The 16,455-nt window shown below is 35.5% G+C and overlaps 1 protein-coding gene across 1 annotated transcript in view; it reads left to right on the top strand.

The window, feature by feature from the left end:
• Nucleotides 1-224: 224 nt before the first annotated feature.
• Nucleotides 225-16,455, top strand: part of PFDN1 (prefoldin subunit 1) — a 54,527-nt gene continuing 38,296 nt past the window's right edge. Inside the window, exons 1-2 of the mRNA XM_081035793.1 lie at nucleotides 225-358; nucleotides 2,781-2,947. Of these exons, the coding sequence (XP_080891919.1) occupies nucleotides 326-358; nucleotides 2,781-2,947 (200 nt within the window). The 5' untranslated portion in view covers nucleotides 225-325. The remainder of the gene's footprint in view (nucleotides 359-2,780; nucleotides 2,948-16,455) is intronic.

The following is a 16,455-nucleotide window of genomic DNA, read 5'->3' as shown; positions in this document are numbered from 1 at the left end:
ATTCATACGTCTCAATTTAGCAGCAAAAACTAAGCTATTTGTCAAAATGCTTAAAACCACACACGAAATCTGCGTGTTGATGTTGTGGCTGGAAGGATGTGGAGAAGCAGCCCAAGCCTGACAGATCACGTGGGGAACACAGGCTGAATCGAATCCAGAATATTTATTTCAAGCGCCACTAGCCCGGGTGAAGGGAAGAAGCCCGACAAGCCCGATTTGTGCGCAGGCGCAGAAGAAAGGGGGACAATGACACGGCCAAAGCGCGCCCTTCCTCCTCACTTTTTCGGGCCTTCTTCCATCGCGCAGGCGCAGAGAGTGAGCCAAGATGGCGGCGCCCGTGGATTTGGAGTTGAAGAAGGTAAGAGAGCGTCTTGAGCAGGCCGAGGCTTCTCTTTAATCGCTAAGGGGACTGTGGATAAGAATATCGAGGAGGCTCGAGTCTTGAAGACGGAAAGAGGCCCCAGGGAACTGGGGAATGATTTCCTGAAGTCCCAAGGCGGGACCGGGTCTTCTTAAGTTGGAGTAGGGGGCGAGCGGCTCCCGGTGGGTAACAGCCCGTTGAGCTGTCTTTGGTTGTCTGGTGCGCCAATAGCTGGCCTGCTCCCTTTTTCTAAGCTCCAGAGCCCTTACGTTGCGCTTGGGCCTTCAGTTTCATATTGAGGCCTGAAAGAAGCGTTTCAAATTGGAGCCCCTTGCGACGGTTTGCCCGAGCCTAGACATCTGTAATGGTGCATCCTCATCTGCTTTGAAAAATTCCAAATCCAACCAGTGCCTTTAGGCCATTTATTCGATCCCATGTCTTGAAAGGTCGCAGTACAGAGTTAGATATGCTCATACCATTGTGCGTCTCAGTGCTCTGGCTCCCCACCTTTTACCTTTTTTGAAGGACTTGTCGAAAAAGAAACAAGTCCTGCCAAGTTTTACAAATAAAATTGATAATCAGAAAGAATTGGGATTCTCTTGTCTAACAATTGCTTATAAATGTGTTATTATTCAGAAACGTTTTCATCATCTAAGAGTTGTCAGGATTCTAACACTATTATGGACCCCAAAGAGTTTTTTTTGGGGGGAAGGGGACGGATATTGGAAAGGATCCTAGGCTGCATCTAGTTTAAACTATATTTTTCTAGAAAAGGAAACTGAGTTCCAGAAAAATATTGAATCAAAGGTTGGGACTAGAATCCAGTATTGTCTGCTCCACACCTTTTAACTACTTAGGTTCTTCAGAAGAGCAAATTTTACTTCAGATTCCCTTCTGGTCAACCTTTGCATGAGAACTAGGACAGCTGAAATAGCTGTCGATCCTAATACATGAAGCTCTTTGTTATTGCTGTGAGGATTTATGTGTATGTCTTGCTTTTTGTCATTCTTGTTTTGAAACTTGTAAATTTTGCCCTTACGTGGTGTTCTCTAATGCTGTAGTATCTCAGCTTTAACAATATATCAGCTCCCTTAGCAAACTGTGTACAGAAGAATCAGGTAATTTTACATGCAGAACAAAATTCATTTTAAGAATGCTTAAAGCAGTGTAAAAATTTACTTTTTTCTCCTGTTAAAAGTTCAAATTTAAGTCTGGATTTAGTGAAAGATCTAACAATAAAGGTATGAATGGATTTAACCTCCCAATATTATTTGAATTTGTTGCTAAGACACCTGTGGGCAATGAATGAAAACTAAGAAAATGAAAATGATTACACATTTAAGTTGGATAGTTTTACAACCAGTTAACTGAAGAAACTCGTTTAAAGATTTTATCTTCTAATATCTCCATAAGGTTTCATTTGGGCTGGAGACTAATAGGAAATTTTCAGGCACCTCCCTTCATACAAAATAAATCTTTGGAAACCTTACCAGTAGGTGAGAACAAAGCCAGAATAAAAGTTAAGTAGTACCTTTTGCCATGTATTGCAGTCACAAATGTTATTATTATTAAGGCATACATTTAACAGCATGTGAAAGTGATTTCAGGCACTTCAACAAGAGTATCTAAGAACTGTGTTTATCTTTCAGATATGTGTACACAAGGTTCAAATTTGGCCTGCTACATGTATATGAAGACCATGATCCAATTCTACCAATGCTTTGAAATGTTTTCCTTTTTTGTCTTTTTCTTTAAAATATCTCTATTATTTATGTTCTTTGTATTACTGTAGACAGTAGAATGGGTAGATTCCTGAACTAGGGGTCAGAAGAAATGTAGTACCTGTCTTTCCACTTGATCATCAACCCTGTGCAAGCCACTTACAGCTCTTTAACACATTTAGTTACTTAATTTGTAAACGTAACGATGAAATAGCCATTTCTAACTCATAGGATTATTGAGAGGAATAAATGAGATATTATTATATCCTTCAGTGTTCTCATGTTAATATTTCTATTAATATTTGAAATGTGGGAAAGTGCTTTGAAACCTGGTCGAATAATACAAATGTAGAGAGTTGTTACATTTATGGTTCTTGTTTTGGATTTCTGGGTTTCATCCTCTGTTTATTGCATTCATTGCTTTTATTACTCCTTGGGTCCCTGCTACTTGATATGGTTATTACTTAATGTGCATTTGTTTCTGCTTCAAATAGATTCCATCTTCTGGCAGGGTAATTTCAGTGGTTAGCTTAGTGGCTTGATTGATTATAATCATACTGACTTTTATTGATGTTTGCTTTGGTAAATTTCATAGCTTTGTCTCTGGTTAGTATGCTTAATTTTAATACATTTGGATTCAACTTAAATGTTTCTTATTAAGTGTTTCACCTACTAAATCAAGGACTTGTTTTTATTAGGCCTTCACAGAGCTTCAAGCTAAAGTTATTGACACTCAACAGAAGGTGAAGCTTGCAGACATACAGATTGAACAGCTAAACAGAACGAAAAAGCACGCACACCTTACAGATACAGAGATTATGACTTTGGTAGACGAGACTAACATGTATGAAGGTGTAGGAAGAATGTAAGTAAAATATATCCTTATGGGGATTATCTTGGGAGAGGTTTTGTCTGAATTAAATCATCGAATTGGTTCGTTTTAAAGCAGGTTAAAGTATCACTGTAGCTTTAAAGATCATCTAGTCAAATATCTTCTTTTTTTCAAAAATGAGACATCGAATCCCAAATAGATGTGTTTAATTTTAGAATTTGAAGTACATTTCTTAAATATTTCCCTGTTCTCTCTACTACTAGGTTCTTAAAAGTGTGTAACTTCAGTGATTAAAAAAAATTTGTCATGAAAAGATGTTTATAGTAATTTTGTGTATGGAGATTTATTTAAGTAGTTGTAGTTTTAACCTCCCCTTCCCTACCTAATCATAAATCTTTTAGATGTCCAAATATATGGTGATGGAAAGAGAACTAACTCTGGGTGGTGAACACACAATGGGATATATGGATGATGTATTACAGAATTGTACACCTGAAATCTATGTAACTTTACTAACATTTGTCACCCCAATAAACTTTAATTAGAAAAAAAAAATCTTTCAGATGTCTGACCAGGGTTGTAAAATAAAAATAGATTCAATTGTCATTTAAATACACTCATCTTAACTGTCATACATGAGAAATCTAGTAAACCAATTTACCTTTTGTTTCTAATTGTTATTATATGAATTAACCACCTACATTTCACTTTTTCCTTTTAAAAAACATTTTGCTCTGACAAGAGAGAATAGATCTGCTTCGTGTTCTCTGAGCAGTAAGGAATGGAAAAGCCCTTAACTACAGGTCACATTCCATTACAATGAGCTAAAAGGAGAAGACTGATTTTTTTTTTTTTTTTAAAGTGGGGGAGGTAAAACAGTAGGGTTTTTCTGGAATTTGGTCTTTGAATATTACTCAGTAAGTGGACCATTACTTTCAAGTTTCGAGAGCCTTTCGTTGGAATGGAATTTGACCTCAGTCTTTGGGTGACTTGTTTTGTGATTGATTTGAAGGAAGAATAACATGTGTAACGTTTAGTAGTAATGGCTTTGGAATGACATCATGAGAAGTAGACCCTGTTCATGACTAGCTAATCCATATCTTTCTGGAAAAGAGATAGATTATAATAAACTGTTCATTTGATTTGCTTTCTCAGAATAAACAATATACCACAAATAAATTTTATCTCCAGAGTTCATATTTTTCATTTTAGCTATTTTAAGAGGAAGAGAGTCCCAATTTGAGAGTTTATTACTGGGACACAAAAGAATTGGGATGAGAACAAAGTAGAACCCTTGAATATGTGGCTGTGTAGTAAGAAGGGCATTGTTGGCATTCATTACAGGATAATTTTATCCTTAATGTGAATATCCTTAGGTCTTAAAACAGTAATGCTAGCTTTTCTAGCATGCTTGTTAACATGTTGTACTTGGATTTCACATCACTACACTAGCCTTTGTTTGCAACAGTTAAAGAATTTTTTTCCAAAATAGAAAAACTGATTATCTTTGGCCTTTTGAACTGCAATGAAATTTTTATTTTTAATTAGAATAATTTCATTTATTACACATTCTGAAGAAGTGTTGCTTTTTTTTTTTTTTTTTTTGCAAAGCTGCCTGAAGTACTACAGATAGGTTGTATTCCACACAAAGAATTTTAGAGTTTAAAGGCTGGGATATGAATTAGTTAATGGTAGAACAGTAGTATTTCCAGATTTATTTCATAAATTATGTTTCTTTAATGTGTAGTTTGAAATATTTGGGTAAAGTGGAACTCCTATATAGTTTCAAACTTTGTTTTTAAATTTGACTTTTGTGCTTTCTGCATCTCACCGAGAAAGTGCATTTGACCCTGCGTTGTAGGGGCATGTAAGGTGAATAGTGTTTGTTGTTTGGCTAGAGTATTAGTGCCCTCAGGAAGAAAAGACTTGCTGAGTATTAGTCTGGTCATGAGGACGTTCTCTTTCTTGGTGCTAAACCTGAAATATCTATTTCTGAATTTATAGTCTTGGGTAATCTTGAGTATCATTGTGATTCACTTCTTTAATTCTAGTCTATACTTTAAGTTGTCTTTTTTTTTTTTGAGTATTATTTGGGAATTCTAATTAGAATACTAATTTTTCTCAAACTGCTGTTTTAAAACCATGAATTATAAAATCCAAAACATTCCATTTTTTATTTAGAACCTGCAGTAGATTTTTGCCATCTCTGAGATTCAGGCCTCATTTTATCTTGCCTAGATTATTGCAATAGCATCTTAACTGTTCTTTCTACCTTTATTCTGTCTGTCCAATGGCATTCTTCATACAGCTGCCAGAATTGACCACATTAATACTCTTCTTAAAATCCTTTGTTCATCCTCTGTTGCTCACAGGATAAAAATCTAAATTCGTTAGTCTAGCATTCATGGTCACTTATCATCTGTCCTTACTTTACCCTTCTAGCCTCAAGTCCCACCACTTTCTATTCCCAAGCTCAGGAGAGCATGCAAATCTCATCTCATGGACTTACCTCCTTCCACTGGTTTTGGGTTATTGGTTGAGAAGGAGTTTGAGTCTCATGTAGATTTCAAACATGCTTTAATTGATTAGTGATGTCTGTCATGGGGTGTGGATAGAAGAGTAGTAGCACATGTACCAGAAATCGTTATCCCTACCCTTGCCACCTGGGCTTCCTCACACATGCTATGCCATGTTTTTGTGTTTTCTTGCTTCTGCTCATTCTGTCCTTCTTGGCCTGTGATATCCCACTTTCCCTTGTGAAATTCTTATCCTTCAAGACATTGCTCATTTTCTCTGAAGATTTTTCCATCCTTCCTGGAAGACTTAGCCACTTCTCTGGGTGATCTTAGGGTTTTTGTTCCTATAGCTAGTAGAGCACGTTGAGGGAGACAGAGAGAAACTGGTTGATTTTTAAATGGGTCTGTCTTCTCAACTAGATTGGCAGCTCTGTGAGACCAGATATATATTGTCTTTGTTTCTTTACTTTTCAGCATAATGTCTAGCACAAAATAGATGTGTTGATTTGAATTGAATATGATTCTTTCTCTTGCTTAAAATAACTGCTTTTTTTTTTTGGTTCCTTAGAAAGAACATATGTTTCGAGAGTGTCAGAGACTTAAGAATTAGAGTTTATCATTCTGTTCTATTATTATGATTTAATAAAGGTGAAATTATAAAAGTAACATATTATGACTAAGGTCAAAGGAATTGTTTCTGACCAAAATTATGTCATTTGATCTGACAGGATTAGTTCTTTATTAAATCTATTGAGAAGGTTGACTAATTCTAAACACCAACCAGTTGCAGCGATATTCAGTGAGAACTGACAATATAGAAAAACCCAAGCCTTTCAAATCAAGCTGAGGGCAATATAATCCTTGGAGAATAAAGGCTATTCTTTGCAGAATAATATCAATATCATTGTATCTGTTTTACCTTCCTCATCAGAAGGATGAAAGTCAGATTTTTCTTTTTTTTTTTAGGGTATGTATTTAGTTTACCAAATCATTGCAAGCCCAGATGCCTTTCAGGTCATAAGTATGGAGAAATTTGGTAGTGTTAAATCCTCTTACATATGGCTATTTTTGGCCTAAAACAAGGAAAATCAAGCTGCAGGGTAAGAGATGATGAATTGCTGTATACTGTAAGCTCTGCGTATGTGTTGCTCAAAGCTATATTCTATCCAGCCTCTTGGCGTGTTGCCAGCACATTTTAGTTCTGTTACTTCATATTCTTTGGAGAGGCTGTTATGTAGCTTGATACTACTACCACCAATTTCTAGTTTTACTCCTGAAGCTGTTTGTGAGCTGACCTCACCGTACTGCTTTGAGAACTATGATGAAAGTTACAACTGTGGAATGATCTGTCTGAATAGTTGGAAGTGTTTGTCTTTGTATCTTTCTAGCATGCAAGGAGGGAATAGACAGATCTCAAATAAATATTTCACGGATGTGTCTTATATCTTTATTTTCATGAATAAGAACCAGTTAATAATGGTATATGGTGGTTTTCTTCCTTTTTGCTTTGCATAGGAGAGGAATCTTTTAAAAAAAATAAGAATTACATTTGAAAGTGCACAAAAAATGACATTTAGCAATGCTAGTGTTTGAAAGGACCATCGTTGGAATAAATGTCAAACTTATTTTTATTAACAATAGGTATGCTCCTGACCCTGGTTTTATGTCAGGTCTGTTATTCTCACATCCTTTTGCTCGAGCATTACATAAATAACATTTCTTCTTTCCAAAAGAGACAAATAGCTGTTTATTTTTTTTTTAATATGGGAGGAACTTGAGTAGATTAGCCTTTAAGAAGAATTAGTGCCTTTTTAAAACTTGAACCTACCTAAAAATAACTTTGTGCCATATTTAAACTAATTTAGAGGTATGCCACCATTCTGTGGGTATTTTTTACATTTAAGGAACTAAGAATGAACAATGGTATAAATCTACCAACTAGATAAGTGTCTAGCAATGCAGAAATTGCTGTTTGGGAGCGGTGTTACTATTTCTACTTGTTGAAGTAATTTGATGGTTGATCTCTAATGGTTAAAAGATCCAGAAGGGTGAGACTTAGATAAATGTGGCACAGGTAGAAAGTGCAAGCAGTAGGTCTATTCCTGATACGTAACAAATTAAAAAAAAAAAAGCTATAAATAGTTGAGCAATTTTTCAACTAATTAAGATGTAGAGAGCTGAACTGTCCACGACAGCATGGTTGAACTGCCCTTTATTTAAAATGTTATGTTGGTTTTGTTGTGATTTGAACTGTTAGTTTGGATGTTGACCTGTAATTCGAATTGTGACATTTGGTAAAGCCAGGATGAAATTTTTGCAGTTTCTTGAAGTTTAGTTGTGTTAAATATTAATGGAAAGGGATCTAGTTATACTGCCTCTAAGTTTTGCAACCATTTTACAATTTCGTGTAGCTGTAGAGTTGGTATTCCAGTCAATTTGAGGCCATTTTTAGAGCTGAAGAAATCGTTGTACCAATTTTATTTCTAAGAGATTAGGAAATAAACCACAAAGTGTGGTATAGTAAATATTGTTGCTGTTATACTTAACTAGTTTACATTGTTCGTGCTAGAATCAAGTTTGGATATTTTATTTAGTGCTTGCTATAGGAGAAAAAAAATAATGTGCAGATTACTTTTGGTGTGAGAGCATATTGCAAATTCAAATTTATAAGCTCCTTTTATACCCTCTTTAAAGGTATTAATCTGTATTTTAGAGAAAATGAAGCAAAGATAAAATGATTTTTCAGAGGTAAGAAGGAATTTTTAGTTATTTTCTTAAATTTTTATTTTAAAGGAAGAGTTGTTCTTGATGTTGAGCTGCTTTTACTAATAGGCTATGACCCACCCATGTGTTTTTATACAGAGCCATTTAAAGTCATGGCTTTCATTGCTCAGAGTTCTAAGGGGAAAAACCACAGCTTTTCCTGTTGTGCAAGGAAAAATGACTTCAGTTTTGTTGATGTTGCATATGTATATAACCCCAGATGGGCACTCTCTCTTCCACAGATGTGGTACTCTAGGGAGAGGAGATTTTTTGAGTAATATTCTTAATTTCCTTAAGTTGTCAGTGATTTCAAAACTTAGTGTTCATTAGAACTCTGCTGCACTGCTGTGTAGAATGACATCAATCACTTTTTATGCCAGGGGAAGTTAACAAACATTTGTGTAGGAATTACATAGCCATGTTTCTTCTGCAGAAGAGTACTTTTAATAATTCTTTCCCTTCTTCCCCTCCTATGTCCTCCAGGATCCAAACAATCTTTCTGAAACATAGGAAATTAATTTTGAACATGTCGTACAAATTAGAAGTCTATTGTAAAAAAGGACAAAGAAGGTTCGTTATGCTTACTTTGGGATGTACAAACATGCTAAAGTAAAATTTTTATTTACTGTGTCCTTGTAGGGTTTCTTATTTCAGCCCTGAACTTGTTTTAAAAAGGTAAATGTAATTGATTCATTTAGTTATTTGGAGGACTTTGCTTCTGCATTTCCTGACATTAAAAGATGTGACCTTTTTATTTTTTCAACTGAGTTTTAAACAAAATCCACTTTAGTTGCATGAAAGTAACTATTATTCAACAATACAAGAGGATACTACAGTGTATTTCATTTGGTGACAAGCAAGAATCAGTGTAGTTAACCGAGGGAAGAGTGAAAGGTACCTTGTTGTTCCTCTATAAATAAAAAAATAAAGGTAGCAATAATCTTGAACTTTGTTACTTTGTCGTTGTGGAACTGTGTGCTCTGACTTTAGCTGAATTTCTCTGAAATGGAAAACAATCAGTTTTAAGCTGTACCGAGAATCTTCTGATTTTAACTGCCACTTATCTCATAGTGGCAAATTTAGGAACAACTTGCTATCTAATCTGAGAGAAGACTGAAGTGTTCATATCAAGGAATATCATCTGTTTAATGAGGCAGCTGAAAAGGAGCTCAGAAAACACATTTTGACCTGGAAGGTACAAGGCAGTCCATATATACCTATGAACACACACTTGATAACGACTTGTTATAATAGTATTCTTTTCTTATACAGGAATTGCTGTGAACTGCAAATATCCTTTGCCCAGATGGAACAATTAGGATTGCAGTGTGTTGCATGCACCATTAGTGCCTGTGGCTTTGTGAAGAATGTATACTCAATTTGCTTTTAGAATTCAAGTTTGAATGGACTTGTCTGGGAGAATGTTATCTCATTGTCCTGGCCAGGAACTCTCATTACCAACCCTTATTCTGAGGAAGATCCGTTACCTTGAAATGGACCAGATAACTTGGAAGACACTATTCCTTTGGCTTTGAAGAGGACTTGAAATGTTCTCATATCAAAATTTGCACAGGAACAGGAGCCCCGTATTAAAAATATCTTTAAATAGATAAGAGCATGACTGCCCTAAGCCGAGCCTTTTACGTTGTTTGGCTCAGAGTAAAAAGATTTGGACCACAATATGTATCCTGTATGTGTGTGTCTGACTGAGTCTTTTGCATTTGTGCCAAAATATATTTATATTTCACTGTGACTTTCTGCTTTTGTACCAGGAGTCTTCTGGTTCTGTTTGTGCCCTTCAGTACTCATTGGGTAGTAATTTTTTGCCATCCAAGGGTTATATTTTATTCAGTGTTCCATTTTAACCTACTAGTAAAATGAAGATCACATCTTGGAAAAAGTTGTAGCATAGCTTGATGCTTATATGTGGACATGTTTGGGGTTTGATGAGGCCAGAGTAAAAGTGGTAAACATCAGAGGTGATTATTTACCAGAATACTTAGAATACCAAATAGTGACCAAAAATAAGCATCATGTTTAAAATAGATGAACATACTACTGCTTCCATTTCAGGAGTAACAGTTTGACTTAAAAATACACAGTGATTTTTAATTAGTACACATTGAACCTAGCAGTGTGTGAGTTATTCATCTAGAACAAAGAATGTTTACATGGGATTGGATTCCTTAAAGTACCATGATTGTCTAACAATTGCAGTGAATTCTCAGTCCTCATGTTATTTGACTGATCAACAGTGTTTAGTCCAGTTGCTCTTTCTTTCCTTCTCGAAGCACTACTTCCCTTGGCTTTCAGGCTACCACGTCTTGGTTTCCCTCCTATCTCACTGGCCATTCCTACTCAGTCACCTTTACTGTTTCCTTTTATTTCCCATTTCCAAATATTAGATTGACCTTGGGCTCAGCCTTTGGATTTTTTCCCTCCTCGGGTCTGTACTTAGTCTGTTAGTGATCTCCTCCAGGCTTATCTCTTTAAATGCCTTTTTATGCACTGACAACTCCCAGATTTTTGTCTTTAGCTTAGACCCCCTTCCCCGAACTCCAAACTTGTATATCTACCTGTCTGCTTTACATTTCCATTTGATGTCTAATAGGCATCTTAAAATTAACTTGACCAAAATAAAATTCTCACTGTTTACATGTAAACCAGTTTCTCCCTCAGTCCTCCTAATTTCAGTAAATGGCTTTTCTACCCTTCCAGTTTTTCTAAATCTTGGACTCATCCTTGCTTCCTCTCTTTCAATCCATTAGCAAAGGCTTTCTTTAAATTAGTCCAGAATCTGAACATTTCTACTTACCGTCACCCTGGTCTAAACTACCATTTATTGCAGTTGCCTCCTTCCTGCTTCCATTCTTACCACTTCATAGCTGTTCTCAACTGGGCAGCCAGAGTGACCTTTTAAAACATGTAGATCACTTTAGTCAAAACTGTTAGGTGGTTTTCCATTTTAATCACTGAAAAGGACAAACGCTTTTGCAGGTACTGGTTTCTTTTCCTGAACCCTTTTTCTAGATGTCTACATGAATTACAGGTCTTTACTAAAAAGGTATTGAGACCTTTCATGACCATCCTATTTAAAATTATACACCACCCCCATACTTCCACCCCCAAAGAGAGTACTTGCCTCTTGTACTCTTTTTTTGGCTTTATTTTTCTCTATGGCACTTACAACCATTTGGCATACTGTAGTACTAATTATCTTTCTTAAGTCAAATTTATTGAGATATAATTTATATAAAGTGCACTCATTTAAAGAGTACAGTTGGATGAATTTGACAAATGAAACCACCACTGCAGTCACAAAATAGAACATTTTCATTACGCTAAAAAGTTCCATCTTGCCTCTTCTAAGTCAATTTTCTCCTTCCCCAAATCCTGCTCTAAACCGATAATCTGATTTCTATCTCTGTAGATTGATTTTACCTATTTTAGCACTTCATATGGAATATGTAAGTAGAATCGTTATAGTATATATGCTCCTCTGTGTGGCTTCTTCCATCAAGTGTAATGCTTCTGAAATTTATCCATGTTATGTATATCAGGCCTCCTCAGGGACTGTGTGTGGGCTTCAGTTCCACTTACGTATTTCAGTACTCTTGCCTCTACCTTCCCTCCTGTGCTTGCCAGCTTCATCTTCACGTTGACAGAAGGAGTTACAAGGATTTCTTTCAGACGTAACAATATCCAGAATTAGAAAGTACCATGTTTTCTGTGTCACCTTTGTAGGAGCGAAGAAATGTTTCCCAGAAGTTTTCAAAAGGGCTACCTCTCACATTTCATGAGAAGAACTAAGCCACGTGTTTGGGCTTATATCTTGGGGGGATGGGACTGCCATGATTGGGAAAAAACAGTCAAAATTCATCCCAGGATTCACTTCTCTGAGTCACGTGGAAAAATGGAGGGTACCCAAACGAAACTGGGGCTCTATCAACAAGGAAAGAAGAATAGATATTGTCTGCTAAATTCATCAACAACAATAAGTCATTACAGTGACCAACAATTGAGGGCTAGCTACATGAAAATTGTTGGTAATATATTTAGGGTAAATTAGGGAGAGTTTAATCAGGGAGTACAGGTATGAAACTATTGAAGTAATTCAGGAGTATAGTAACAAGGGTATAAACTAAGGTGGCAAAAGTGGAATGGAGAGAAAGAGAGGATCAGTATGAACAAAAGGGATGAATCAGTGATACATTGGGAATATAGGGGAGAAGCAGAATACCTCCAGGTTCGACACTTAGGTGAGTGGACAAGTGGTGGTATTGATAGAAGCTGAAGTTGCAATGGGGAAACTGCTTTTAGGGAATGCTGGTATGGGTAGATAAAATGAATTTAATTTGGGACATGTTGAATTTGAGGAGATGTGGAACATATAAGTAGAAATGACCTTGAGATGATGCAGACATGGTGTAGGTGGTAAGGGTTGATACTATTTTGAGGGTCATTAGCCAAGTTGAAGCCTTGAAAATAAATGATTTCTCTGATTGACTTTGGGTAGACATAGCTTAGCCAACAGCCTTGCATAATGCTTGCAGTATGAGCATTGGAAGAGAAAAGGCAGAAGGGGTATATGATTATAGGGAGTAGTTGGTGGATAGCATAATACCAAGATTTAGCAACATCCCTCAGAGTTAGATTTGAATGTATTATGTTCTGTAGATTTCTTTTGCCTGAGGTATGGCAGGTCTAGGTGCTGTATTTCTAGGTTAAATTTAATACTACGTAAATTATTTTGTTGCTCAAATAGTTCCACTTTGGCCATTGGCTCTTTCCTGTGATCTTTTAACACGTCCCCAAATTCTTTTTTTTGGTTTGTCTTTTTAAATGAAGAGCAGTTTTAGGTTTATAGAAAAATTGAGCAGAAAGTACACAGAGCTCATGCATACTGCTTCCCCCTACCTGCTGGTTTCCTATATGAAAATGTTGTATTTGTATGGTACATTTGGTACAAATTGATGAAGGAATATTGATGCATTATGATTAAGGTCCATAGTTTACATTAGGATTTATTCTTTCTGCAATTCTAGAGGTTTTCACAAATGTGTAATATCTTGTGCTTGCCGTTACAGTATTATATACAATAGTTTCATTGTTCCCCAGATGCTCTGCACTCCACCTAGTCATCCTTCCCTCCCTCCCCACACCCCTGGCTACCACTGGTCTTTTCACTGTCTCTATAGTTCCGCCTTTTCCAGAATGCCATAGTTGGAATCTCACAATATATAGCCTTTTCATACTGGCTTCTTTCACTTAGCAGTAAGCATTAAGTTTCCTCCATGTCTTTTCATGGCTTTAATAGCTTTTTTCCCCCCCTCACACTGCTTCATTTTGGTAGTTCCATTGCTTTGTCTTTGTTTTCTTCTACAGCGTCTAATTTGCATTAAAGCTTATCCAGTGAATGTTTTCTACTTTAAATACTGGATTTTTGATCATCAGAAGTAGCACTTGACTCTTTTTTATCTTTAATTTCTCTGCTTAAGTTCATGTCTTCCTTTAATTCTTAATTGTGTTACAGCATTTTAAAGCTTTTCTCTGCTAATGGCATTATTTCTCTCCTTTCTGAGTCCATTTATATTGACTGAATTTTCTCTTGGCTCTGGGTCACATTTTCCTGTTGATGTGTCTGGTGATAACACACACACACACACACACACACACACACACACACACACACACAGAGTGCCAAACAATGTATGCACATTTTAAGAAAGGAAAAAACTATTAAAATTGTAATAATATATACCGATAACAAGATGAGTGTGCATACAAGTCATGTGTATACATTTTTTGGCATCCTGTGTATATATTTTGGATGATATATATTATGAATGCCCAAGCTGGTATTTATTTCTTTTTAAATTGAGACAGAATTGACACATAATATTAGATTCAAGTGTACGAGATAATGATTGATATCGGTATATATTGTAAAGTGATCACCATGATAACAAATCTAGTTAAGATCAATCACCACATATAGTTATACATTTGTTTTCTTGTGATGAGAACTTTTAAGATTTACTTTCTTAACAGCTTTCAAATACACAATGCAGGTCTTTTGTGATGCCAGACAAATTTTGAGATTGTTCTATTTCTGTGAAAAGTGCCATTACAATTTTGATAGGGATTGCATTGAATCTTTAGATTGCTTTGGGAGGTGTGGACATTTTAACAATATTCTTCCAATCCATGAGCACAGAATACTTTTCCATTTATTTGTGTCTTCTTCATTTTCTATCATCAATGTCTTAGAGTTTTCAGTGTACAGGTCTTTCACCTCCTTTGTTAAATTTATTCCTAGGTATTTTATTCTTTTTGATGCAATTGTAAATGGGATTATTTTCTTTCTTGTTTTTTTTTAATATTTTATTTATTTTTTATTTTTCAATTACTCCGCCATCTTGCCCAGAACTCCAATGGGATTATTTTCTTAATTTCTCTTTCTGAACATTCATTATTAGTATGTAGAAATTCAAAAGACTTTTGTATATTGATTTTGTATCCTGCAACTTTACTAAATTCATTTATTCTAACAGTTTTGTGATGGAGTGTAGGGTATTCATCTGTAAATAATGACGGTGTCTTTCTGATTTGGATGCCTTTTATGTCTTTTTCTTGCCTGATCGCTCTAGTTAGGACTTCCAATACTATGTTGAGTAAAAATGGCGGGAGTGGACATCCTTGTCTTGTTCCTGATCTTATAGGAAAAGCTTTCAGCTTTTCACCATAGGGTCTGATGTTAGCTGTGGGCTGGTCATAGATAGCCCTTATCATACTGAGATATGTTTCCTTTGTACCTGCTTTGTTGAGAGTTTTTATTATAAATGGATGTTTTTCTGCCATGTTTTTCTGCCAATTTGGTCAAATGCTTTTTCTGCATCTATTGGGATGATCGTATGATATTTATCCTTCAATTTGTTAATGTGGTGTATGACATTAATTTGTGTATGTTGAACCCCTGGAATAAACCCCACTTGATTATGGTGTACAGTCCTTTTAATGTATTGTTGAATTTGGTTTGTTAATATTGTTGAGTTTGGTTTGCTAATATTTGAGGATTTTTGCATCTGTGTTCATCAGGAATACTGGCTTGTAATTTTCTTGTCTTGTGGCATCCTTATCTGGTTTTGATATTGGTAATGCTGGGCTCAAAATGAATTTGGAAGAATTCCCTCCTCTTCTATTTTTTGGAAGAGTTGAGAAGGATTTATATTAATTCTTTAAGTGTTTGGTACAACTCACCTGTGAAACCATCTGGTCTTGGATTTTTGTTGGGAGGTTTTTGATTGCTAATTCCTTAGTAGTAATTGGTCTGTTCAGATTTTGTATTCGTGCTTCAGTCTTGGTAGGTTCTATGTTTCTAGGAATTTATCAGTTGTTCTAGGTTGTCCAATTTGTTGGTATATAATTGTTCATAGTAATCTCTTAAGATCCTTTATATTTCTGTGACATCAGTTGTAATATTTCCCTTTCTTTTCTGATTTTATTTGAGTCCTTTCTCTTGGTGAGTCTAGCTAAAAGATTGTCAATTTTATCTTTTCAGAAAACCAGCTCTTAGTTTAATTGGTCTTTTCCATTGTCTTTAGCCTGTATTTATTTCTCCTTTAATCTTTGTTATTTCCTTCAAGCTTCTACTAACTACAGGCTTTGTTTATTCTTTTTCTAGTTCCTTGAGTTGCAAAGTTAGGTCATTTGAGACTTTTCTTTTTTATTGAGTGAGGTAGGTATGTCTTGCATCTGAGAACTGCTTTTGCAGCATTTCATAAATTTTGGTGTGTTGTATTTCCATTTTCATTTGTCTCAAGGTATTTTTTCATTTCTCTTTGATTTTGATTTCTCTCTTGATTTCTTCTTTGACCCATCAGTTTGACCCATTTCTTCTTGGACTCTGGTTGTTTAATAGCATGTTATTTAATCTTCACATATTTGTGTATTTTAGTTTTCCTTGTGTCATTAACTTCTAGTTTCATACCATTGTTGTTGGAAAAGATGCTTGATATGATTTCAGTCTTCTTTAGTCTAATTTAGTAAGACTTGTTTTGTGGCCTAACATGATCTGTTTTGGAAAATGTTCCATTGTGCACTTGAGACAAATGTTTATTCTGTTGCTTTTGGAAAGTCCATTTAGTCTCATGTGTTGTTTAAGGCTGATGTTTTCCTATTGATTTTCTGTTTGTATGATCTATCCATTGATGTAAGTGAAATATTAAATTTTGCTACCATTATTGTGTTGCTATTTATTTC

Source organism: Rhinolophus hipposideros (assembly GCF_964194185.1).
Source record: "Rhinolophus hipposideros genome assembly, chromosome: 23".
Classification (NCBI taxonomy): Eukaryota; Metazoa; Chordata; class Mammalia; order Chiroptera; family Rhinolophidae; genus Rhinolophus; species Rhinolophus hipposideros.
The sequence above is the reverse complement of the archived record's forward strand: the minus strand, read 5'-3'. Positions and strand labels throughout refer to the sequence as shown.